At 43.1% G+C, this 27,153-nt stretch overlaps 2 protein-coding genes across 5 annotated transcripts in view; both read right to left on the bottom strand.

Annotated features, from left to right (window-relative positions):
• Positions 1–16,068, bottom strand: part of LOC134022949 (ethylmalonyl-CoA decarboxylase-like) — a 27,542-nt gene extending 11,474 nt beyond the window's left edge. The window contains exons 1-4 of one of the 4 annotated variants that reach the window (XM_062464702.1): positions 14,617–15,317; positions 14,352–14,519; positions 11,833–12,117; positions 10,064–10,570 (exon numbers count right to left, since the gene is read on the bottom strand). In XM_062464702.1, coding sequence (XP_062320686.1) covers positions 10,064–10,570; positions 11,833–12,117; positions 14,352–14,519; positions 14,617–14,991 — 1,335 coding nt within the window. In that variant the 5' untranslated portion in view covers positions 14,992–15,317. Of the gene's footprint in view, positions 1–10,063; positions 10,571–11,832; positions 12,118–14,351; positions 14,520–14,616; positions 15,318–15,833 lie in introns of those variants that run through there. The other 3 variants (XM_062464701.1, XM_062464703.1, XM_062464704.1) reach the window with 3 other exon arrangements.
• LOC134022950 (protein SOGA3) lies at positions 14,386–27,153 on the bottom strand. Its single transcript, XM_062464707.1, has 10 exons — positions 27,137–27,153; positions 25,397–26,178; positions 25,084–25,308; positions 24,777–24,935; positions 24,598–24,669; positions 24,220–24,489; positions 23,947–24,110; positions 22,963–23,716; positions 21,945–22,235; positions 14,386–14,519 (listed from the first exon to the last, which is right to left on the bottom strand). Exons 2-9 carry the CDS (start codon positions 26,117–26,119, stop codon positions 22,125–22,127), a joined length of 2,478 nt encoding a protein of 825 aa, XP_062320691.1. The 5' UTR covers positions 26,120–26,178; positions 27,137–27,153; the 3' UTR covers positions 14,386–14,519; positions 21,945–22,124.

Genomic DNA, 27,153 nt, shown 5'->3' with positions numbered 1-27,153 from the left:
TGTCAGGGCGGGCTTTATACGATGATGGACAGATGATCAACAGTAACGTAATCAACCACATCACCAAATAGCGCTTGGGTTGAATTTGTTTTCAACAAACAACATACTACGTTGCTCTGATTGGTTGTAGGTCTATCCAATTGAGTGAAGAGGCATTTTTTTCCGGATTCGGTTGAAACACGCCCCATACTTATGGAGGATTATAGGGGCCAAAACTAAATAAATAAATACTTGGATAAATAAATAATTATACAACACAAATCTTAAATAAATGACTAATTATATAATGAAATGCCTAATTGACATACAAAATATATAAATTACAAATTAAATGAGACACTAAATATATAAATGTTACATGTATTTGTGTGTATATATGTAGCCCCTTGCTAGTATTTTATTTCATATTGCATTTGTTTATTGTTTTTCTGTTCAGATAAATATGCTGTTAAGTTTCATATATTTTATATAATAATGTTTAAACAGATTGTTCATATTTACATTAGAATGTCTGTGAGCTTATTGGCTCATAAGTTTTATTTGACCTTTGACCTGTCGAGGTATATGTATGGCAGGGCTCGACAATAACGATGGCCCGATGGCCCGGGGCCAGTAAAAAGTAACGTCGGGGCAGTTAAACTAGCAACTCACTGGCCCGATCGGGCCACTACAAATTATTGATTGAAAAAAAAATTCGCATTGTAAAAGTTAACATCCTTCATGTTTTGCTAAATGCATAAATAACTTCAGCTTGTGGGGCGCACAGTTGTCAAATCAAGAGTTGAGTAGTGAGTGACGAGTGGTTGTCAAATTGTAATTCTCTGATCTCCATACATTTTTAACAACTGGCGCGAGACAATAAAGTGACGATGGCAGCAAAGTAGAGCTACGAGCTTAAACGGAAGCATTTTTATTTATGGAACGAAGATGCACTGTGTCGTCTGTCGTGTGTTCCCGTCTAAAGCAGACAAAAGTGGATCTTTTTACACAGGCACCGACAATTTTCGAAAACAATCCCTGACCAGCCATGCTAGCAGACAGCACCTGGTTTGCGTGACAGCTAAGCGGATGGTTGACAATCCATCTTCCAGGCCGTTGACCATGCTGGTCAGGAATTAAAATGTAGATGCCCATCGTGTTATTGCACGACTTATAACAACGGCATATCACGTAATTAAGACGGGCCAGCCGTTCACCTCGTTCCCCCAGGCTATTGAACTGCAGCAGAAGAATGGTGTCGACTTGGGTATTTAGTATCATACTGATGAAATGCTATGGAAGCTTTTATAGATTAGCATTGAGAGACCAGAGGTTTCAGTTTCAGCCTGACAGAGTTGTGCAGAGATGGCTGTCAGCGGGGAAGAGAGCACCCCAGACAGCATTTACATCTGTGCCAGATCCGTTTTCGAATCAGCAGATTCGCGCAGCAGTCGCACTCACTATGCAGATCTGCACCAAATTTGCGCCAGACCTCTATAGCAATTCTGGCTGTAACATTCCGTCCGGCGGTTGCGGCGCCGATCCGGGGCAGCTGCGCAGACCAGACGCGCCACAACTGAATCGAGTCCGCCCGGCGGGTGTGGGCCGGATCAGAGCCATATACAAATATGATAAAAAATATTTTTCTATGGCTCTGGGCCGGATCCGCGGGAGCTGCGCAGACCAGACGCGCCACAACTGAATCGAGTCCGCCCGGCGGGTGTGGGCCTGATACGCGGGAGCTGCGCAGACCAGACGCGCCACAACTAACGGAAAGCTTTTCCCCCACATAAACCTGCCACTCTATCTGACTGTAGAGTGGAAGACCGCAGGCTGCACCGTCTTTGTGATTGTTGTGATTTGTGATTGTTGGTAAGTGCATTATAGGCCTAAGTAAAAATTTAAAAGTTAACTGGTGTTGATGTCATGTTAGTCTGTTAAATATTTATATTAAACATAAAAGTTTACAAACTTAGTTTACACCACATTATTCTGACAACCTCAGACGTACGTGCCTAGACAAGCTAGTAGCATATACGGTTAGCTGGTACAGTAGGTTCTTTTAAACAATACAACTAGCTAACACAACACAACTACACAACTAATGTGAACATAAGGCCAAAACGGTTATCTTTGCTTATTATTTACCAACATTGCTGAATATCGTGTCCATTGTGTGTTAGCTGCAACATCGTAGCCATGTTAGCGCTAGCATAGCTAGTTAGCAAAATACAAAATACTACTATAGTAGCCTGCGGGGATCGCTGCTAGCTACTGCTAGCGCCCACTTCTCACGTCCAAATACATTAACTAGTTCGGACGTCAGTACCATATCCAAAGTCTCACTGTATTATACACATATAGTCTTCAACATCAACACACTATGAAATTAAATTTAAATGAACCGGTGCATATTCCCGTAACAATTCCCGTGTTTTTTTTAATGCTGTAATGTTCTCTTTTGCCTGTTTTAAAATAAAATAAAACGTTTGAAAATTACAAATTGCGTGGATATTTGTTTGGCCCATAATAGCCTAAGTATGAATCACAGACCAGGGCCAGATGAGCTCTTGATGTGAGTCGCAGATCTGGGCCAGATCCGCACCACACGTCATGGCATTAATAACTGTACTGGGCCACTTCTGGCCCAGATCTGTCTCTGATCCGTAATTCGAACCTGTTCCGGTATTGGGCCGTTGGAAAGGATGAGCCCGGTCCAGGTCCGTTTAGCGGATCTGAGCCAAATGCTAATGAAGACCTGGTCCAAATCTGGCCCAAACACATTTTGCTGTCTGGGACGTCATGTTTGAGGTTAAAAGTCAATTGTTTTGCTGACTATTACCTTTTTATTTTTTATCACTAGAAATGTGATTTCATTTTTGTTCTTTTTATATCCAGGATGTGTTTAATAAATGGTTAAACATGTTAACAGAATAACACAACTTAGAAGTCTTTTGTTTTGTTGTAACAATGATAAATTACAACTTTTGGAGGGGGGGCCAGTAAAAATTGTCTTGGGGCCAGTAAGTTTCAAACCCACTGGCCCGGTGGGGCCAGTGCCAAAAAATGTTAATGTTGAGCCCTGTATGGGAAGGAACGGAAGAAGAGGGGAGAAGATGGTGGAGAGCGGGTCCAGAGTTTCAGTATTGAGTTGCCAATTAGGGGACCTTTGAATGACTGTAACCTGTAATGTGCGGGCTGTCGGACAGATAACTCAGCAGAAGGTTGCACGTGCATACTGGACTTGGGACGGGAAAGGGACCGAATTCGACGGACAGTCCAATTCAAGGAGCCTTTCTTGTTCTTCTTGACACTGAGCTACTCACCGAACTTTTACTCTTCAAGCCATGAGGTGGCTGGTGCGCCACGAGTTGCCCATCGACCGAAGGAGATCGCACGGCGTGGCCCAACGCACATTAGCAACATTCGGCAACAATCGACAGACTTTTATTTCTCTTTATTTTCAAGTGACTGTGGTAGGCAGATAATAACCATGGTGTACTGATGTTTACTACCGAGTGATATGCTTATATTAAACAACGTGTATTTTTGTTAAAGTAAAGGACCTATTTTATTATAAATAGTAAGTATAGTAAAAAGAACTCAGGGCGCCCCAACCAGTATTTTGTTAACTTAAGTTAAGCCCGAAAACGAGGCTCAAGGGGCGCTACATATATATATACACGTTTTAATGTGTTCACATTTATTTATTTATACTTACATTTATTTATTTATCCTTACATGTATTTATCCTTACATTTATCCACGGTGTAACTTGCTGCAGCAAAATAAATCCGTCATCCGCCGTCACCAAGTCAGGGGGCGGGTTAAAGCCTCTGATTGGTGGTTCAACTTGAATCGACTGCTTTTGACTCATTCAAGATGGCAGCACCTAGTGCGGATTCAATGAATGAAATATTGCATGCTACAGTGGTCGAAGTTTTGTCGGTAGCTGAAGAGATGCAGGCAACTGCCAATTCACTTCTTTTTTCTACATCATATTGAGAGCTTCGCTGAAATTATAGCAATGATATCGGCCCTGACTGACACAGACATCAATGAAAATGTGTTCACGATCCTCGGCGAGATGGTACAGCATAGGGGTGCGAATCGATCTCAAGACCGATAGTATCGATACCAACGTTGGTATCAGTAGCCGATTGATTGATACTAGCGTGATAAGATCGATACTTAAGTTTCAATTTCCGTTCTCTACATTCAGTACACAATTCCCTTTACATCATAGTGGTTGTAACTTGTGCAAACACCATCTAACTTCGCTCAGGCTCACTTTGCCCCTCCCCTGCTAGGCTGTGAGTTGTTTCCGGCGTGTATGTGCAGTAACACGACTCAGCGGCACACACTAACAGTATTTTTGACAAAACTCTTTGTCCTGTGTTTTATTATGATCATATTAATGAAAAAGTAATTAAAGGAAAAATCATTAAATGATCATGAAAATTCTAATTTTAAATTTTAATTCAAATTTTCATATTGATGTTGCATTCACTTCATAACTTATGAGGCATTGCGCCCTCGACACGAAAGTAGATAAACTGCTTTTCTAAGTAAAAAGTAATATTGCAAATCAGCAATATTGGTATTGGCAGGGGCGCCGTATGGCCCAGTATTTACTCCTTGGTATCACACATACCACATTTTGCAGTATCGCACACCCCTAGCAGCTGCAGAGTGAGGCAATAGAGGATCCCTCTAGATCGAAGAGAGCTTGATCGACTGGTTGAGCTTGCCTGGTGTGTAATACTGTTCATTCACCAATCAGAGGCTTAAACCCACCCCCTGACTTGGTGACGCAGACGACGGATTTATTTTGCTGCAGCAAATTACACCGTGGATAAATGTAAGGATAAATAAATAAATGTAAGGATAAATAAATAAATGTAAGTATAAATAAATAAATGTGAACACAACATTAAAACGTAAATATATATATATATATACACACAAATACATGTAACATTTATATATTTAGTGTCTCATTTAATTTGTAATTTATATATTTTGTATGTCAATTAGGCATTTCATTATATAATTAGTCATTTATTTAAGCTTTGTGTTATATAATTATTTATTTATCCAAGTATTTATTTATTTAGTTTTGGCCCCTATAATCCTCCATACATACTCACAGTCCAACGGAGCGGTATCAGACTCATATTCTGACTAGAATTATGAGTATGACAACGTCAGGCTAAAGATATTGGGCAATCCGGCGTAAAAATGGTCCTAACCTCTATGACTTAAACTTCACCTTAATTTTTTCCCTCCTAGTGATATTTTCAAGCATTTGGCCTACACATTGCATTCATTCATTATGAAACCCCTTTGCAACAAGCTGAACCCCCTTTGAAACAAGCTATTGTAACAACGTTGTCACCAGCACTATTTCAGATGGAATCGCGATTCAAACAGTACCATCTGCTAACTGAAAATACGCCAGCAAAAACGTAAATAAGCTTGACATTTATTCAGGGGGAAATGGCTAATTCAAAATAAGTTTGCTGGAAGCGATCATTGTCAGTAACAATGCCAAATGCGACCATTTGGTCTCAGTCTAGAGCCCTGCGTGGAGAAGCTGACCCCAGTAAATTGTGCTACGAGCAAGCTAGCCTAGCAGCTGTTGCTAGCCAAACTTCACTGAGGGGATTGTTTAAATGCGCCGGAAATGAAAAACGCTTCTTTTGACATAAAGTTTAGGCTGTGGCATTGAAGACAGCAACGCACCACACAAGCTTGAGTTTAAATACATTATTTAATGTGACATTACTTACTGTACATGCAAGTCTTAATTTGCTTAAATGTATGATGCTGCTAGTACGGCATGATACGATACTTGCTGCACAGTCTTACTAGCACATCTATGCACGTCGTATCTATGCGTCGTTGCTAACGTGTGCTGACGTTGTGACGTTAGGCTAGCACTGAGTTCCCTTTGTGCACACAAGGCACTTTTTGCCACAAAAACTTAATTCAAGCCTAAACCGTCAAACGGAACGTAAATACCAATACTAGCAACGGAATCGTTAACAAGACGAACCTTTTGACACCAACGTTGTCTATGGAGTCCAAATATTGAGGAATCCTTAGGGGTGGAAAAAGAATAATAATAATATTACGTGAGAGAACAATGGTTGTGCTCGCCGAGGCTTGAGCACACCCAATAACTAGAGAGGGTACAATTTCTGGGGAAATTGTAGGGTGTGCTTACACTGGTCCTAACCAGACTCTCGTACATTTCATTTGTACAGAGTCTGGCCTCGCTCCATTGACAAGCGTTGACTTCCTTGTAGGCGGGTACTCTGTTGAAGTTTAAAACTATTGGATCTGCCCAGAGCCACTCTCATCTGCCATAACCAATCGCTAGCGTTCGCCTTAGCCAACTCCTTCACCACTACTGTAACAGAGCTAGCTGCCGTAGCTGGAAAATCAAACTTTTCCCAAACCCCGTGGGGAGGAGGGCCACAACATCATGGCCACCAACAAAACTCAGCAAAACTTGTTCTTGCTCCGGCTTTAGTTTATAGATATTCGGCAGCGTTGCCACAACGGACCGAATGGCTTCGCTCGCATCTTTCTCCGCCGCCATTACGGAACTACCACACGCACAACATCAACGTCATCGTTCTCAGCCACTCCCTCTGTTCGCTGATTCACCGGTAGAACATCAACCGGAGACATCTGACTTACATACTTCATGGCCAGACCTAGCCTGGCTCTGCCCTCCTACGTACTTCCGCTCAATTTGGATTTTGCTTCTGTACTAGGTCTGGGATTTCAGTGCATCAGTTGGTTTTCAGAAACAATTTTTTTGTAGGTCCAATCAGCAAACAGAGGGAGTGGCTGAGAACGATGACGTTGATGTCGTGCACTAGTTTGAGTTGTAGTTCAGTAATGGCGGCCGGGAAAAATGCGAGCGAAGCTATTCTGCGGTTGTGGCAACGCTGCCGAATATCCATAAGTTAAAGCCGGAGCAAGAACAATCCTTGCTGAGTTTTGTTGGTGGTCATGATGTTGTGGCCCTCCTCCCCACGGGGTTCGGGAAAAGTTTGATTTTCCAGCTACGGCAGCTATCTCCGTGGTGAAGGAGTTGGCTAAGGCGAACGCTAGCGATTGGTTATGGCAGATCAGAGTGGCTCTGGGCAGATCCAATAGTTTTAAACTTCAACAGAGTACCCGCCTTCAAGGAAGTTAACGCTTGTCAATGGAGCGATCCCAGACCCTCTGTACAAATGAAATGTACGAGGGTCTGGTTAGGACCAGGCTAGGCCAGACCTAGTACAGAAGCGAAATCAAAATTGAGCGGAAGTACGTAGGAGGGCAGAGCCAGGCTAGGGTGTGCTTGCTTTTAGATAAAAATGCCTACTAATTCTTTATGAAGATCGCATTGATTTTAAAGCAGAGCCCACATTTGTTGCTGCTCATGTACAATTCAAAATACAAAAAGTAAAGTGTCCCTGTACTTAAGTCGCTCTGGATACGGGCGTCTGCTAAGCTGACTAAATGTACTGTAAATGTAGAATGAACTTAACCTATATGACTAAAACGTCACCTTAAGTTTTTCCCTTCTACAGTAGTGATATTTTCAAGCATTTATCCCACCGGCGGGCCGCCACGGCTAAATTTCTGTCGCCACGGTATCAGAAATACCGCCCATACACAAGGCCGTCTATCAGCAGAGTGCATGCCGGAGAATAGCACGGACACGCGCTTCACACCGCGAGCGGGCACGTGCGCCACTCCGCGTTAAAGGGAGAGAAAGAAAAAAGAGACTGCCGCTGTCCGGAGGATAAATAGCCAGTTGAGATCGCGTGTGGGCGTCCTTGATAACTTTAAGTCGTATATAACTGATGTTGTCAGTTCATTTAAGCCTGTCGTTGTATTAGTCTATAGTTCGTGCAAATGTAAATTAAGTTAACTGGTGATTTTCGTTGTTTGTATTCTTCACCTGCTAGCTAAATTGCACTTGGCTGTTGATTCGATAGCGATTGCTGAACGCCCTTGCCCTTGCTCACGTTTGTATTTTATGCAGGGTTTTTCCTGCATAGAGAAAATTTTGGCGCGCGCCAAAGCCGTTTTCCCGAGCGCCAATGACAAATCCCGAGCGCCAAAGGCAAAAAAAAGTCTGGATGAAAAACAAAAAACAAAGCTGTGTTCATCACGCGTGCAATGCATGTCAGCGAATATGTTCTCAATAGTATGTTTCAAGTAGGCTACAGCCGAACCCTCGTTCTGTTTTGATAAATAGTAATTGAGTTGATAAGCGTGTCTTCTTGTCTGATCAATACGCAACTGTGAGGTGCGCGAATGGACAGAGCGGCCAGTAAACTGTCGTTCCGCTGCGAGGGCCAGCCCGGCGTGCACGAATACACCTGTACAAATGCAAATGAAATTTCCACTCAAAATGCTGACAAAAGTTTGATTTACGATTTCCAACGCAGCCTCCATTGGTATTCTTAACCTGGAATGATAATATATAGTGCAGTGTTTCCTCTATGGCTACATTTCTGCCGCCACGGTATCAGAAATCAGGCTGTACAAAATTTTAGGCCGTCTATCAGCAGTGATTTTTAGAGTGCATGTCGGAGAATTGCACGGACACGCGCTTCACACCGCAGTTGAGATTGCGTGTGTGCGTCCTTGAGAACTGTAAGTCGTATAACTTATGTTGTCAGTTAATTTAAGCCTGTAAGTCTATAGTTCTTGCAAATGTAAATCAAGTTAACTGGTGATTTTCGTTGTTTGTATTCTTCCCCTGCTAGCTAAATTGTCTGTTGATTCGATTGCTGCCCTTGCTCAGGTTTATATTTTAGGTGCATTATTATGCTGAAGTAGTTTTAATTAATAAAAAGTGGGTTTATTGTTATTATTTGCTACAGAATACTTAGCCTATCAAGATCAAATGAAGCAGGCAGTGTACATGCTTCAGAGTGGCCTACCTTAATCGATAGGCTAGGCTACTGACCATTTACAATAATTTGTTACTTCAATTATTAATTGGCAGCATTTATGCCATTTAGAACATACTTCATGAGTGTAAGGTGTCTTTAAGTAGCCAAACTTTATTGCTTTAGGGGAAATAGGACGAAAATATGTGCAATATTACATTAGACTATTACATTAACCTGTTCCGAAATATAGGTGTTGTTTCGGCGGGGGGGGGGGGGGGGGGGGGGGGTGCAAAACACCTGGGAATAAATACATTGATTAGAAAGAAGAAGAAAAAAAAGAATATATATATACCCTTTTTTTGGGGGGGGGGGCACCGAAGACCCATTTTGACCCAGGAAAAACCCTGTTAGGTGCCTTATTATGCTGAAGTAGTTACACAGCATTAAGATAAGGTAATTAATAGCGGGTTTATTGTATTATTTGCTACAGTATGTTTAGCCAATATGTCAAGATCAAATTAAGCAGACAGTTCCGTTTCATCCGTAAAACAGTTTTTTTTTTTTGGGGGGGGGGGAAACACTGAGAGGGTACAATTTCTGGGGAAATTGTAGGGTGTGCTACATGTGCTGCTAGTACACCACGGCACGATACTCGCTGTGCAACAGCACATCTATGCACGTTGTATCCATGTGTCGTTGCTAACGTGTGCTGACGTTATGACGTAGGCTAGCACTGAGTACCCTTTGTTGACAAAAGGCACTTTTTGCCACAAAAAATTAATTTCAGCCTAAACCGTGCAACGGAACGTAAATAAAAATACAAGAAACTCAATCGCTACCAAGAAACTTTTGACAGCGACTTTGTCTATGTAGCCCAAATATTGACTGATGCTTAGGGGGGCAAAAAGAAATAATAATAATATATATGTGAGAGAACAATGGTTGTGCTCGCCAAAGGCGTGAGCACACCCAATAATATATATCTGAGAGAACAATGGTTGTGCCCTTCAAGATGCAATGTCAAAAAACAAATCCCTAAATCTCACTGAAATGTTACTCGTTAGGTGATTGTGTCTTATTTTCAGTGTAATTAGATATTTGGACAAGAAATTAGAAGACAAGAAAGGACAAGAAAGTATACTTGGTAAGATTGAGTTTTTTAGCAGTTGACTTACAGCGTTGAGAGCTGTTGTGTTCCTTTTTTTTCCGCTGCTGTAGCTAGAGTCCTTGCTATGGCTTCTGCTGAAAGGTGCCTGGACTCTGACATTATCTTTATCCATGATGTCCCTCTCAGGCCCCTGTCCCATCACTCCTTTCAAGATGGCCTCCAGCTCTGCAGTGTCAACTTCCTGTATCCCAACAGACTCCTCCTCCTCTGCCTGCAGGACTCCGCCTAGTTCATCCAACCGTTCCACCTGGCTGCTCCTGACGACACAGTTGGCAATGGAATTTGTCATGCTGTTTCCATAGAGACCAGCCGATCCATGACTGTTGCTAGAGTTGCTGCTGCTATGGTTGGTGCGTTGGGGGGTTTCAGACTGACAGCTGCTGCTGGGGGGGTTTGAGACCGAGGGTTCACTGAGCAAGCTGGACCCCGTACATCTGGAATGCAAACTGAAACTCTGACCAACGTCTTGAACGTTCCCTCCTCTTTCTCTCCTTGATCTCACCTCCTTGTACAGCTACGAAAGAGAGGGGGAAAGGAGACATCCTTTACTTAAACGTAAAGGACCCAACCTTTACTGGGTTTTCCCCTTGGCTCGTCATATGCATCTTGACAAATGTTTTAGTTCACATAAATGCATTGGTAAACAAATAGTTAATGAGATTTCAGTGACCTTTCCCATTCTCCAATTAAAGGCCAGACTTTCTACCCCTCCTCTACCTCTTCTCCCCGTCTACCCAACTCTCCCAGCCTCCATTCTTACACTTTCCCTTTTGGGCATCTCATCTGCTCCACCTTTCCTTGTGACCCTCCACCTCCTTGCCTATTTTTAAATATCTTAACAGGTGAGGACTGGGAACTGAGCCGTGACACAAAGCCAATGACATACAATGGGTCCTACAGACATGGGTTGAATTGTTGGTTATTCTCCTTTCAGATTTTGCATCCAGGCAGCTCATTATTTTGCGGGAAAAGCAGCATTATGTCCACCAGCTACCTACCAAAAACCTCTCACTCATCTTTCATAACACACAGTTGAATTACAAACAATGAATTAGCAACACTCTGATGAGAGCACGTGACATGCAACAGGTCTGAAATACAGCCTTGCCCTGAAGGTACAGGACACATGTTCTGACAGAAATAGCTTGAAGCTATGGATGGGGTAGCATCTCTTTGATGTGTGCAGGTCTTGTGCAAAAATAGGCACCGGATGGCACGATCTGCAGGCATGTTTAGCATCTTCCACATACCACTGTTTACTGTCTTGCATTTTGAGTTTACAATGCGGAAGTATTTAGAATTATAAACAGTATACTATTTAAAGAATTAACATTTTTGTACATCTATTGCTATTCTGTAAGCTCGCTGTCCACAGTTCCGGAGGACATGTGGCCAAACAATGTTTCACATTTATGGACGTGTTTTCATTTATTTGCTAAGCTGATGAGATGAAAAACATTATGTGTGATGTGTGAATGACCACATCTACTAAACATTCAATTGACATGTAGACAAACACATAACTATACTGGTGGCATTATTAGTGATGCACCAAAATGAAAATTCTAGGCCGAAACCCAAAATTCAGGATGCAGTTGGCCAAAATCGTAATTGTAATAATATTAGACTTTGTCAGTGTGAGATCAGTTTGGGAAAACAATATAGGAGTGGAGAGGTCATCTATACTAGTTTAGCTCTCTGGGTGTAACTGATCAGAAAATGTACAAGCTACTGTTGCATAGTACAGTATTTGACTCAGGTCTGCTCTCATCTCACCTCCTCTATCTTGGTCTGCATGTCTCTGAGCTGGCTCTCCCACTCCCTCCTCTCAGAGTCGAAGCGCTCCAACAGCTCGGAGCGCTCCTTGAGCCAGCCACGCTCATTGAGATCCAGGCGACAACGTAGGTCCATGGTGGCCGTGTGGGTGTCGGCAAGCAGCTGTCGCTGCTCCTCCCTGTCCCTCTGCAGCGTCTCACTGGGCCCCACCCCACCTCCTTGCACCACCTCCGCACCCACACCCCCAACCACGACAAGCCCACTTGCACTTCCTCTAGCTTCCAGCTGGGGGGGAGGGAGGGAGGGAGGGAGGGAGGAGAGGGGGTCAGAATGACATCAGGGAAGCAAGAGAATGATAATTAAGGTGTGGCAAGAAGAGAGAGATGGTGGAAGTGAGGGACCAGAGGGACAAGGGGAAAGAAAGAAAGACATGAGAGGAGGCGAGAGAAACAAGAGACTTAAAACATCCTGTGGAGTTCACTGAAGATTATGGACAATTTCTCGCTTCCCCAGGATATCACACCAGAACCTGTCATCACCTACTTCCTGTGTCCATGACAGGGGAGGATACAAGAGAGGTAGTTAAATTAGATAAGAATGACCTTAACATGTCTCAATGTAATATGTAAATATGTAATATTTCAATATGGTTAAGACATTTGTTGTAATTTTCTTGTACTTAGATCAACCAGGCCTTAAATCTGCTATGAGGGGTTGAGGTTAAAGTTGGAGGACATTTGCTTTTTCTGTGGTCAATATGTACCTTTTGCTGCAGTCAAATAATGAAATATGCAGCTTTGAATTTGAATTAGCCCAGGACAATGCATCTTTGTGTGCTTCAGTTGGGACATGTTAGCAACATAGCCTAACCTCCACCATAAAGCTCTCTCTCTGTCAAGAAGCTATTTCTGCAAGCGGCCAAGGGCCATGAAGTATGGAGACAGAACAGAGCAGTTCTGTCTGTGTCCCAGTGCTTTGAACTCTTTCCACAATTGCAGAGGAAGGATGACTGGAACTGTCCACAGTCTATTTCAAACCATAACATAAACATACAAAGAAGGAGTGCAAAAACAGAGAAGTGCACAGAAATAGCCTGAGGAAGGCAGACTGACTCTTCTCTTAACATACTTATACATTAACCCCCCCCCCCCACACACACACACACACACACACACACATACACACTAACTACATACTGAAGACACACACACAGTGTGTAGAAAGGGGACTGTGTCACCATGGTGTGTCCCACTATAAATAGGTGACACACAGCCAAAGACTTACAATGTCACATTCCTCAGGGTGGGGAAAGAGAGTAACTGGAAGGGGGGAGATGCTTCTGTCTCAGTAAATCAGAAGTATGCGCAAAATATGTCTGCAAATATCCGTCACTGGATGCCTGATGGAAGGGCCCGGGGGCTTGGAGGAGCAGCTTATGTTTGAACTAGACTGTGGCAGGATGTGGTGAAGGGAGAAAACAGTTTTTACAATGGAGCTCACTCCTCCCAGCATAGCTCTACAGAAGGCCAAACCAACATTCCCTCTCTGTTTATGTAATCATACTCTAGTGTATACCCACTAGCTCGAAACTAGGGGGGACAACATTTGAATTCAAGAGAAAAGTTGCTCACTTGACTTGGACTCATAGAAAAGTCAAAAAACTGTTTTTTATCTTAAACAGTAAACCAAATACTGCTTACTTGGGCAAGACAAGTATGAAATATCACATGCTAGAGGATGTAGTTTACACAGTGTGAATGGACAAGGATTTATATGCAGGTGCATATTGTACTGTCCAAACATACACACACACAGTCACAGTACACATACACACACAAACACAACTCCCTGGCAGTCACATTGGCATGGTGGCATAAACGTCAGAGGGGCATTAAGACGGCAGCTTTCCCTTCTGACTGGCCAGATAAACACACTCACCAGAACACTGCCTGCTCAATCTGATTCTGTCTTGGTTGTTCCACTGTTTTCCACAGTGGAAAAAAAACCCTAAGCAATTCTTTCTTCCTTTGAAGAAACATTTAGCCTATTGTTGACTTGCAGCTGTTCACAATAGCTCATCCAGAGAGCAGAAACTGGTGAATGGTGAACTGTGGATCTGGCTAGGGGGACACACTAAGCTTTTCTCGTTTTGGGTGTAGAGCTTTTGTCTTAGTGGGAGCTTGAAGGGGTGCCAGGAAGACTTATCGCCTCAATAACTGAGTGATAAGTGTGACCCCCAAACCTACTCACCACATTTACGCATCTTGGGCCTCAGACATATAATCTGAGAGTCTGAGTGCTGGCAGGGGAGAGTTGTTGGAGAAAGAAAAAATGACTGCCTATTCAACATGCATGGTATCCTAACCCAGGTAGGCCTACTTGGTAAACTGCATTAGCTCAGTAAGCTGATGTCTAGCTCACTGAATCTCACTAAAGTATGAACACACAAGCACAGTCACTCAAATACCTATGTTACATAGGAATGCCTATCATGACGTTAATGGTTGTTGTTATTGTACCTGTGCAATTCGGCATTTCAGCTCTGCTCTCTCTAAGTCCCATGCGCATCTGTCCCTTGTGTACTGCAGTTGTAGCTCGCTCCTCTTCTCCTCCTCTCTCTTTACTTCCCCCTGTACCTCTTCCAAAACCGATTTCAGGTCTAACAAAAGCCTTCTGTTGTCCCCACCCTGCAAAACGAAAATGAAGACACCTTTACATGATAGTCAAATCCTACTGTCAGCTGGAGAGCAATTTCCTTTTTAGTCCTCAGCTAACTTTATTTACTTGTATATCAGCAACTTGTCTTAAAAGTATTTCCTTCTCTCGCATCCATTCCTCCTTGTCCTGTCCGTGGCGTTTTTTTAAGTCTTCAAAAAAAAATTTTATGGGAGTGTGATGAGTCTGGGGTTCAGGCCTCCGAACTTGCACTCGAGCATCCTCAAGTGATGTTCCAACCCCAGGTTGAAGCTGGTCGAAGAACTGGCCGACGGTGGGAGGAGATGAGAACCTCCTAAGCGGACTGCAACTTTTCCCCCTGCCACTCTCTCTGCCCAGCCTCGAGCACGGAACGAATTCCCAACCCTGAGCTGGCACGTACCCGCCACCACCACCACCACCACCCCCGTGCAACCCTGACCCATTTCCGAAAGCATTCCACATTTCTCAACCAGTAACAAGCAAACGCAAAATGACAGCCTACTGGTGACCGGTATGTAGCCGCAGCTTAATTAACCAACCCCGGCCATTTCCCTTGTCGCCTGTTCTCTACAGCAGCCACCACCACTTCATTCGCGCAGCAGCCACTAGGCGCATTTTGTCCGCTCCATGTCACCACACGTTGCTTGACAAGGTCAAGCTGTCATTCTGGTGTGAGACAGTCTGCGGAGGTCTCACTGTACATTCCCTCACCTACAGATGTCTCTAAGCGTCTTTGCATGTCAAATCGTAGACGCGTTTTCATTACGTAACCATAAACTGCTGGATTCTTAGGAACTATTTCGCTGCTTGTGTAGTCAGGGGCACCCAGTAACGACTCCGTCGTAGACAGAGTCATTGCCAAAAATATACATGACCCACTAATGTAAGGGCTGCAGAGTATTTTTACCCCTGTAACCATGTATATATTTTCCTTCAATAACCAGCTGGTAGAAACGGAGAAACGTTGGCGCAGAACTTGAACAGGCTAATTAATCACGTATCAGTACTGTCAGAAGCTGCAATATATCGCTTGTCTTTGATTTGTGGCTAACCACATAGGAGTCCAGTGTGACGGTGGCACTCATTACGTTTACGTGCAATACCCATCACGCTTTTGTCAGAACTTTGACGTCAGGGCTAGCTTTTGCCCATTAATGTCACAACATGTTGACTAAAGACTATCCTCCATCAAGAACAACATGGATTGGATGTTCTTAGTAAACAACCTTGTTGACATTACTTTACTGACAAACAGGCTACACTAAAACTATGGCACTTGGCTCTTCTAGGCAGTAATGTCTTACCTGTTCGTGCCAAAAGATGAGGTTGACTGACAACCAAACGAGTTGTTTTCCAAAGGCTGTTTTCTTAGGCGATGTTATGTTGTAGTCTTGCGCGCAAATGAAATCGCACAAAAATTAAACTTTTCGAGGTACATGTCATTTTAATAATGCCCAAACAGTAGCCTACTTGCGCGACAGCTGCAAATCTCCGCACGCACACATCTCCCCCTCAGAGCTGGTCATAATATGACGTATTATCCAGCGGTGGAATGAGAGTAAATGACCGGTCCCGCCCCCATTTCTGGAGCAATCCGAATAGTTATATAAACAATCCCACACACCTAGTCTATTTCTGGCTTCCAATAGGGGTTATGCGCAACAATCTTCAGGGTTCTACAAAACAGATGTAACTACTTCCGGCCGTCCGCTACTGATGTAAACACAGCGTAGTAATGGCCACCTTCGGTGTTTACAGGAGCTAACGTTACCCTTAATTACAATTTCCGATGTACACCGTATTGCCAAACGGACGTCCAGAGCCCCGAGTACTCTGTTAGACAAGGTATTTAAGTTTTACGCCTCCTCATTTATTCATAATTATGAAGGTATGTAATATGTGTAGCTTTTGCTAATGGCATCGGATATAGCGATAGTGTTAGCTAACTATCAGTAGTTAGTTTAGACTTGTATGCTATCAGTAGTTTAGTCTTTTATTTTTGCTCGCAGACGATTAAAACAGTCAAACGAAGACTGCATTTTAGCGATGGGGTTATAGTACCAACAGTATAATTACTACGATGTCCTGTGTGTTTATGCTGGTCAACCGTTATGTAATCCATCTGACTAGGTCTAATGTGTCGACTGTAGGTCTAATGTAGACTGCTGTTCTGGCAGGTGTTTCAGATTTCTAAAATATTGTTAGAATAATGATAAAAGTACTGAGTGGATGAATGCTGTATCTTCTTGTCCACCAGATTCAAACAAAGACAGGTTGACCGGTACTATCAGTGTCAGAGCAGCTTGTCACAGGTCCATGCAGAAGAATGAAAAACCACACAGCTTGAGAGTAGGCTAATGTTTAGGGATGGGTTTGGGTATTCTGTTCAATTTTGCAGTCTGTTCCAGTTCAATGACTGCAGCATAGCATGCGTTCATCAAGCCTCTCAGAACGAAAATATTAACATTACAACTGCTTTCATTTGACCATGAGCATGTTCTCGACTATGTAAACATTCTTCTGAGACACTTGATAAATGGCTATAGTCTACCTGTTAGTGGAGAAGTAAGGTAATTGGGGCGAAGTTGATTGACAGTAAATCTTTCTATTGCAACATATTTGGTATGGTATACCTCACCTCGTATTGTAATAGACTTGTAGGAAACCCCTTGTCAACAAACGTACCCCAGCAACTTTACTAGGCCAATTCTTAATTCAGCGGTATCTGAATAGTAGCAAAATTCACTTCAAAAACACTTCAAAGGATACATCAGTATCAATGTTTGTCTAATTGACTCTTGTGTATTTTACACAGATAGTGCTACGTGATTCAGAACCTGTCGTCATGACCTCCAGTCAGTGTTCGTGCAAAGCTGGCACAGAGGTGTGTAATGACACTGCTGCACTGCTCTTTCAGACAGCTCATTACTCAGAGCTCAATATCCAGGTTGTCCCCCCTGTTCATGCCTGCACAGAAACTGAACAACAATAGCACAAGCCCAGAACTACAGTAAGGGTTGAGGCAAATGTACTGTATATGTATGTAAGAGTTAGGCTATGTATGCAGCAATAAAAATGGTAAATTGCTAAAAGAAAGTATTGTGATCTAAAGTTAGAAGCATTTTGAGGTGCAGCGTAATATAGTGGAGACTCCGTTTATTTTCTGAGCGGTAAATGGTGTAGCGGGGTTTGCTCGTTTAAGATTAGCAATACTTAATTTATAATAAAGTATGTAGTTCTTGGGGCACCACCTCTTATTTGTTAAAGGGACAGAGGAAACCTTATTGAATAATATTGAATAATAGCCTTCGTAATAATCAGTCTAATCTTAAGTAGTGGATTCTATGAAAGTAGAGCAGATCAGATAACGTGAGGGATAACGCGAGTATTATAAACAATGATTTATTTAAGGAAATGTAATTATAATGAACAAATACCAGAGAAGTTATAGGTTAGTTGAAAATGAGTTGAGTTGAACTGCATACGGTAGGTCCTAAACTATGATGAGGGTTGGTACAAGATGGTAGGTTGAGAGCGCGTGGGGAGGGGGAAGGGAGAGAGAGAGGGAGAGAGATAGGCTTCTGGAGAACAATGGGAGAGTATGTTAACTAATCCTAACGAAAGTTAGGTTAAATCATTTGCAAACTAAAATCAAACATAACAAATTAAATCACAATATGCCAATGTTCACAAGTAAGAAATGTAGCAATATCGCAGTTACTGTTGTCAGTTTGAAGAAGAAGAGTCAAGGTTCCGTTCGTCGTTGTCAAACGGTTAGAGCAAAGGAATCTTTCGTTGAAGTTCCTAGTGGTCCAGTGAGTTGCTGATTGAGAAGGATAGGTCAGATGTGTCGCGAACACTTCCGGTGAATCCTTGCGAAAAAGCCCGGATTGCTTGCGCATCAAGGTTTTATAATCCTTGAGAAAGGGGGGTATCCTTTTGGAGGTGAACTCTTTGATTGGTCAGTTACTCCCACCTGGGCGTCCATCCTGAGATTGACGTATGGGTGTGAAGTGGTTGATAACTTTTCAGAGTTTAGCTATTTCAAATGTCCATGTATTGCTTATACTTCGAACTATAACAATACAACATTAATAAATGGTTTAGTTTGTAGATTAGAATCATTTAGATATCAAGATTGACTGATTTATCATAACAGGAAAGGAAGTTACATTAAAACATCAAATTATATCAACACAGCATTAAAGGGAAAGCATACATTATAACACATCAACTACTGTCATTGAAATAGTGTCCATGAGCCATGTAGTCCTTGAGAATATGTTTGTAAATCCAGAAAAGTTAGTTCTTCCTTAAAATCCTTTGTCTCCATACTGTAAGGCCATTTTGGTCTACCTTCTGACCCCATGCTGGGCCAGAAGCTTTGAAGCTCCTGCTCTGGAGATAAGGACAAAGGGGGAAAACCCCCTTTCTCCTTGTCGGGGGTAGGGGAAAGGTGTGATGGTACGTGGTTTGTCTGTTGGCTCTGCTACAATGGGACTGCACCCGACTACATCAAGTCTCTCCTCCAGCCTTACACCCCCACCCGCCAACTACGGTCTTCTTCTGACAACCGTCTGGTGGTCCCACCGCTCAAGAGTGCCCGGTCCCAACACAAGCTCTTCTCCTGTCTGGCCCCCCAATGGTGGAATCAATTCCCCACCTCCATCAGAGACACTGACTGTCTCCCCACGTTCAAGAAAAGGCTCAAGACGCACTTGTTCCGGTACTTAGGAATGATTGGCTGGACCTGATGTTAGTTTCCTCCAGGATCACAATGACTCTTATTGAGAGACTTGTTGCTCTTGTTGGTTAGTTGTAACTGACTTAAAGTTATTGTACTCGCTGTGAATTATATTATTGTTGCTTGCTTTTTCTACAGGTACACACTTGCACTTCTGAAGTTCATGTTTTTTAATTGTAACTTGTCTAAACATGCTCTTATGGTTCTTCCCTTTGGGACTTTCACAATGTATGCTTCATGTTTTGGCTACCCGCAATGTTTGGGGCTATCTCGTTGTTATGATCAGTGACCTATGCACTTTTGTAAAGCTCTCTCTTGGAAGTCGCTTTGGATAAAAGCGTCTGCTAAATGCATAAATGTAACTATCCCTCCAACGTCAACAGCTGCAAAGTTCCATAGTCTTTGGGTCTTTTACCAAATGATGGAGTGGAAAGGGGGAAGTGAACGTATGGACCAAAAGACTGGGGGTGGCATGTTTTGGATGGGATATTTATGCCAATAATGACCATCAGGTCATTGGCAGAAGGATGATTGGATGAAGATTGGGCCGATGTATTTGTCATATGAATGGTGTTTCTGCCTATTCAAATTAGAGCATATTCAATAAGTGTGGAGCTCATGTGCATATTCAAATTACTTTCAAAATAAACTTGTAATAAAAAGTTACTTGTCATTTATACTTTTACTATGTTAAGTTTTATTGTGGTAGGAGTAAAGGAAAAAATTAAGCCTATTTGGGTGTATTTTGGGCATATTCGATTAGTGTATAGCTCATTTGCATATTAACATTCATTTTTAAAGAAACTTGTAATGCAAAATGTTGTACTTGTCATGGGTAGTTTCATTGTGTAAAGTTTTATTTTGATAGGAGTAAAGGAAAAAAATAGCCCCATTGGGGTGTAATGTTGCCTGGCCTTATTGGCACACATCTCGTATTGATGAGAATTTAACATATTTCCTCAACTAGGATTTCTTAGGACTTTTAGTATGTTGTTCTGGACACCTCATAGAAATGATCTAAGCTGCAAAAAAAAATGTTTTACAATTAGTCTGTTGTAAAACGCTACTTTGCCTGGACTAATAGTAACAAAGTTACATATTAGCTAGTTATAACAGTTACACAGAAAGAGACACAATATGACAACGAAGTCCAAGTGGACTCAAAGAACGCAGTGTTCGGCAATCAACTGCAACAACTACCAATGTGACAGTATTTATGCCTTTCATCGCTTTCCCAAAGACCCTGACAGGTAAATTTTGTCGGTAGCGTAATCTTATGCACCTGCTAACTTTAACGTTTTTTTTGTCTCGTAGTAGGCTAGTGAACTTAATTCCTTCTAGGAACTGCAGGTCCTAGCCATAGAAACCAGACTAATGATTTATATGGATATGACAGTAAATTAAAATGAGCTTCTTAAATTAATTTGCTGAATTCATATATTTCATTGATAACTTATTTGTGTATACTGTAGGCTAACGTTGTAATGTGTACTGTAGAGCTAGCGTACCTCCGGCGAAACGGTCTAACGTTAGGCTATTATAACGTTATATAAACTCATCACTTTATTCTTACCTGTCACACTTAGCCTAATGTAGAGAGTAATATAATTTATATGCTTGAACTTCTCTGTCAATATAAGTTCTTTGCATCACCAAGCGCTGCAGATGTGTACGGAAATTAGAAGCGGAAACGATTACATCTGTTTTCCGGTTCGAACGCTGGGCGCTCCGCATAACCCCTATTGTTGTAAGACCGGATACTTATTGCCCTCTGACGTCATCTGCGGTCTGACACGGATACTTATTGCTCTCTGATGTCATCTTCAAAATGAGCGATATTGAGGAGTTTTACTATCCAGATGACAATGAAGACATCAACAGCGACGAGGAAATTATTAACTTTCTAAAAGAGCAGAAAAGTCTGAACATATAGAGAAAAACGACACGCGCTAGGCAGATTGCTAGGTTTGGTTGCTCAGATTTCATTTTTTAAATGAAAAGAGCTAAAAATGCCATATAATAAACAACTTACTAACCTCGACCGTTCAGTCATGCCGATATCAAATTGAGGCTTCAACGTATCGACCGAGCGATACTCTCGGTAAGTAGTTAAGACTGCTGTCACATAAAGCCATTCCTGTGTGGCTTCAGTCATTGTTGGTAGTCTATGAGAAGGACTCAGAATAGGATACCTCGAGTTTGTCAGAAGGTGACATGATGTCTCCCCTTATTTCCAACTTAATTTAAATTCAAGAGGTGAAAACAAAGAGGACAAATGGAGCAGACAGCATCTCACTTTGAGAAGATATGTTACATTTAGTCATTTTTACATTTACATTGTTCAGCTCATTAGCTTGCAACATTTGCTTTTTAAATGTTTTACTTCTTTTTTCAAGACAGGTGACTAGACTGCAGCATACTGGTGTTACTATAGTCACAAAGTATATTTATACTTGCGACGGGGCCTGCCTGACCTTTAGTACCCATAAAACGTACAGCATCAACTGATAATATAACTTTTAACAGAACTTTTAACTTAAATCAGATTTGTTTGTATGAAGATACACATCCAGGAACATCCAACCTGGAGTTTTAGTATAATAACAGATGTTTAGTACTGTAGCATGGATTCCAAATACAGTACAGCGACATTCAGTAGTCCTCTACTCACCTCATATACACTGATGTGTCTCTTTGATGTGACATGTCCCCAGTATTGGTTGAGAGCGTCTGAGTTGGATCATGATAAATGAAGAAAGAGCCTCCTGTACCTAGTGTGACCTTGTGTATGTAAAAAAAAAAAGTAAAGACAAATAAAGGTGTAACAGATGTAATATGGGCACGTCTACTTTTACAGAACAAAGAAAAGGGTGAAAAGAAAAACCAACTTAAAAATGGTGGCATAAGAAAGTGATGAAAATAGGACAAGTATAAGGATCAGTAAAATGATAGGTTGAAACATCTGGTTGGGTTGGATTAAAGAAGGATGTGTTAGGATCGCAAATGTAAAAAAATGGAATTGTACAGGGAGTGAGCAGAAGAAGGCTGTTAGTGAACAGAGATAATAACAGAAACATGAACCATATTTTCATTCCTGATCTTAAAGGCATGATGTTTATGTGATGTTAGTGTGTTTGAGATTCACTTTTTGTCATATTTGCCTAAATAAACTCCACATCTTGATAGCAACCAATACATATAAAGGTTTAACGGTAAAATGAAATCAATCCGACATCTATGGGTGTCGCAAGACTGTAATAAACACTACAAATCATTAGGCCGTACCCTTACTAATGATTGGACGGGCTACCTGTCTGTCTACCTACCTGCACGCACTCTACCCCTGCACTTAATGTGCGTTACTGTAGTTTTGTGGGAGTGGCTTTGAAGGGAGGGGGTGGGATATTTAGGTTTGAATCTTGTGAAACAGAAGCAAAAATAGCAAGCTTCGCAAAACTTGCCTAACCCAGCTTTAAATGTGTAGATCATTTGAATAAAACCACTAAAAGTGGGGACGTGGGTTCGTTTTCAAAAGTGGGTGGGACAGCTTTAGAAGTGCTTGAATGAGTAAGTAAGTGAGTGAAAGAGTGTGTGAGCATGTGCATACATGTTTTTGTCTGACTGGCTGGCTTCCATATTTGTTTCTGTCCTCATACTAACAGTATGAGGAGGGTCTCCCTCCTACTCACAGATAGAGGTTCCTCATTTGTCTTGCCCTCAGGCTTGGGGACCTCCAGCCGGTCAATTAATCCCTGTAGCTCCTTCCGGAAGGCCTTCATTTGGGCGTTGATGCGGTACAACAATTCGTGCTCCCGGATACGACTCCCCTCATCCTCCTCAAACAGCTCCCCATTGGACACATAGACCCTGGCCTCAGCGATGATGGTGCTGGTGTCAGCTATGAGCCTGTCTATGGTTCGGCTCAGTCTCTCCGCCTCAAAGCGGATGTCAATCATCTGCTGCCTGTCTTTCAGGCTCCGGGATAAAAAACGGGTGTCTGGGGAGTAGAGGGAACGAGTCGGTGTCAGGCAACGCATGTTCCTCACCTCGTCCGAGTCGCTTTCCCCTCCAATAGGACCCTCGCGCTTTCGGTGTGGCGGAAGAAGGCGAGGCGACGAGGAGCCGTCGTCGCGACCCCCGTCACTTTCAGCGTCGCTGTCCCGAGGGCTGGAGTGCAGGGCGAGGTGCGAGGCCAGGTCGTAACGCTGCAAGTTGGACAGCAGCACGCGGTTCTCATACTGCAGCTGCATCACCTTGCCGCTCAGCTCATTAATCTGCAGCCTGGCTGCCTTCAGCTCCTCCTGGAGGACCTCCATCTTGGCAGCATCTGCTCCTCCTCCCCCCCCAGCCCCTCCTGCTCCATGGCGAGAGCCCTCCTTGTACTTGAGTTTGTTGAGCTCACTCGTTACCTTCTTGTTTTCCTCTTCCACATCAGCTAAGTTCCTGTAGGACATGAGGGAAAATGTACTATGGATACCGATAAAACACCTTGTAAAATTAGATCTGGTTTACCTAATCAATGTGTTTAGGTGTGTGTGTTTACATATCTAATTAATGGGTTCCAGTGGGTCATATTTTAACCAAACCAATGAGCTTCATAATTGGGGCAATTGCACCCAGTTTGAGGAAAAACAGGCTCTGTCCTGTGTGATGTTATGGTTTTCCAGTCCTACCTGCGTAGCAGCTCTGCTTCGTCCTCCACTAGCTGCAGCTGCTGCCGGAGCTCTGACAGAGCTTCGCCCTGCAGCTTGGAGCTGTGGTACCTCGACCCGCCGCATGCTGCCAGGCTATCCTCGCGCATGTCCTCTAGTTCTGCCTTCAGACCACGGTTCTCCACCTATGGCGAGAGGCAGAGGCCAAAATTAGTCTGTCACTTGATGAGTCATTTCCATGTGTGCCGTCACTGAATGTTGTGTGTTTTCTTAAATCAATCAGTAATCAATCACCTCTAGCTCAACAATCTTCCTCCCCAGAATGTTGGCCTCCTCCTCCACCAGACGCAGGCGGAGCTTGAGCTCTGATTCACGTGTGGTTGGTGGTCCCCCCGCCTCACCCTTGGGCAGGGGGCTGTCCAAATCTCCGTAGAAGGAGCGATACTTTTGAAGCTCGGCCTCCAGGCGGTCCTTCTCCTTGTCGATCTTGGCCATCTTCTTTCTCATCAAGACTGCCTCTTCCTTGATGAAGGCCAGTTGGCATTTCAGGTCCTCATTTTCCTCCTGTCAAGGGTTAGACATTTTTTCAAGAACTATGAAAATGAACCCGGATTCATTGACATTCGTGGTAATTCAAATGTGTTTTTTAATGTACGCAATGCATAACCTCACTTCTATGGGTGTCTGCGGAACCCTTTTCTCTGATCTCTGCACGTCCTTGTTCCCTCTTCTTTTCAGTGACAGCTACACAGAAAAGAAGGTTCAATTCTCTTTTTCAAGTTCAAGGAAGGGGAAGTGATGTCACCAAGACGTGCATGCACGCACACAGACACATGCACATTCAGTCGTACCTCCTTTGCATTCTCCAGTTCGTTCTGCAGAGCTTGCTTGGTCACCTCCACTTCTATAAACTGCTGTCTCAGGTTCTCATTCTCCTCCTCTGTCTTTGTCCGTCTTTCCTCCACACTTTCCAGTTCATGGTGCAGCCTCACTGAGACATCTTTTGCCACCTAGATAAAAAATAGAATAGAAAACAATGTGAGGCAATGCAAGACAATGCAGTACACTGGGAGTCGCAACAACAAAACATCAGCTATTGATCTAGCACCACACCCTATACTTCCATGTTAATCTTGAACAAACATTTGAGCACCATACCTTCAGGTCTTGTTCCAAGCTCCTTAGCAGTTCCCCGTCCACCTCACCAGTTTCGGCAAAGCGGAGCCTCTTCCTCTCCGCTTTCCTCACACGGTACTGAAGAATCCTGCAATTCTTATTGGCCCTTTCCAACTCGCGACGCATGTCCTGCAGTTGGCAAGCGTCTTCTTCATAGAATGAGTCTCGCATTTCATCCATCTCTGCGCGCATTTCCTGTATTTCATTCTATAAATGATAGCGATTATTGGTTAATATTATCGATTTAAGACACGATATACCGTGGCTAAACACAAACACAGGCATTTGAGTTTACCTTCAACTCTTCGTTTTCATCCTCTAGTTTCTCTATTTCATCTTGCAATCTCTGGTCGGGCAGGGGAGGCACTGGTTCATGAATAGCTGCCTCGGGGGACAATTCCGGTTCGGAGGCCGGAGACGTCTTTGTCTGCATCTTCCCAACCTGTTCCCCCAAACTCTTGTTCAGATGGAACTGTATCAATTCAGACTGTAAGCACCCCTCTTTCCAAAACCCAGGCCCGCAGCCCACGGTGCTCTTGGAGCTTTTCTTTTGGCCGTTGGAAGCACAGTCTCCTCTCGGGTTTTTGCTTTTTAATTTGGGCGATTTCGTTGAACAAGGCTGGTCAGAGACAACACGGGTCGGCTCTCCCCTAGTTGGAGACAATAAGTCAGTGCAACGTGTATCTTCGGGAATATTAGTGCGCTCTTCGGCTGACTCACTTGTCACGGCCCTGATCTGTGTAGGGCTTTCAGTACCAGTAGCCTGGACAGCAGCCGCGCCTTTGAATGACTGCCTTTCTTTGCTGGTAGCGGTTGAAATGGGCGACTGACCACGGCTGCTTCTTCTACCGCTTTGTTTTGACGTGATCGATTTAGCCTGAGTGTTGCTTTTCTGTGTCCATTTAGATCCTGTCTCTTTCCCTCCAGCCGGAGAAGAGGCTCTCTGTTGCTTTCTGTTGCTATTGTCCGCCTGCCGCTGCTGTGCCGCGTCGGCAGCGCCGCTTGCGGCCGGGTTCATGGTATCATCCACGGACGTTCAGTGTACCCACATAGGCCTACTTTTTTTCCATGAGGCAACTGAAAAACAATATAAAAATATTAAATGACACTTCGAAGTCAGATAATGTTTACTCTCTTGTTGCTGGGCAAGTTGGGTACTCAAGGGCAGGCTGCTGAAAAGCTATTTAGAGCGGCATCTATGGAGGAAACAGCTGTAGGCTATGGGCAAAATGCACGCCAAGATTACAATCAATAATCCGTCGTGAATGGTTTGTGCAGTGCTGGGCTGGATGCTGCTCAGTAGCTAATTTCTCATTTGAATGTCACTCTGACAGCACGCGGTATAACAGCATCCTCGTAAATCTTACCATCCAATTCAATGAGCTGCGCGTGCACGTGCCATCCGTCTTGTGTGCCAATACCCAATCATCCCGTAATAAACCATTTCGGAAAGAAACATTTCTCACAGTCTAGAGAATTCGAATTGTCCAACGATTCCCGGAGAAAGTGTTTCAGTATTGAGTCACCTTCGAGCAAGTAATGTCAACCGTGCTGTCCGACACATTCGATGACATTACTCCGAAGGACTATGGAATAGCACAAAAAATGGGGAAGAGACCAGCCACACGAAGCTCGCTCTCTACCAAATTATAGGGGCAAGATTCTAGACAATGCTCGTTTGTCCTTTAAACTATGAAGTGGCTTTATAGGAAGCATCTTTGGATGGATTCAACTCTGCAGCGACCAGCGATAGATGTAGGGGAATATTCAAGAACAATAGGGGAAAGACAAATGTGAACAATTAATCCATAATGGCGAAAAGATACCTATCATAAGACATATTCTGCAACTACTGACAATAAGAGTTGTCCCAACAACGAAAAAGAGCATCAGTGCAGGCCTTTATGATGATGAAAGAAAGAATACACATTCAAACAATGTCTTTGTTACCACACAGCTGTGGACGCATATGCCCTTTAGGGCACTTACATTTGTAAATGGATGACTACAATTACATTTTCAAACACATTCTTACCTCTTGTCTGGTCCAGG

The sequence above is a fragment of the Osmerus eperlanus genome, chromosome 7 (assembly GCF_963692335.1).
Source record: "Osmerus eperlanus chromosome 7, fOsmEpe2.1, whole genome shotgun sequence".
Taxonomy (NCBI): domain Eukaryota; kingdom Metazoa; phylum Chordata; class Actinopteri; order Osmeriformes; family Osmeridae; genus Osmerus; species Osmerus eperlanus.
This window is presented reverse-complemented; position numbering and strand designations above follow the sequence as displayed.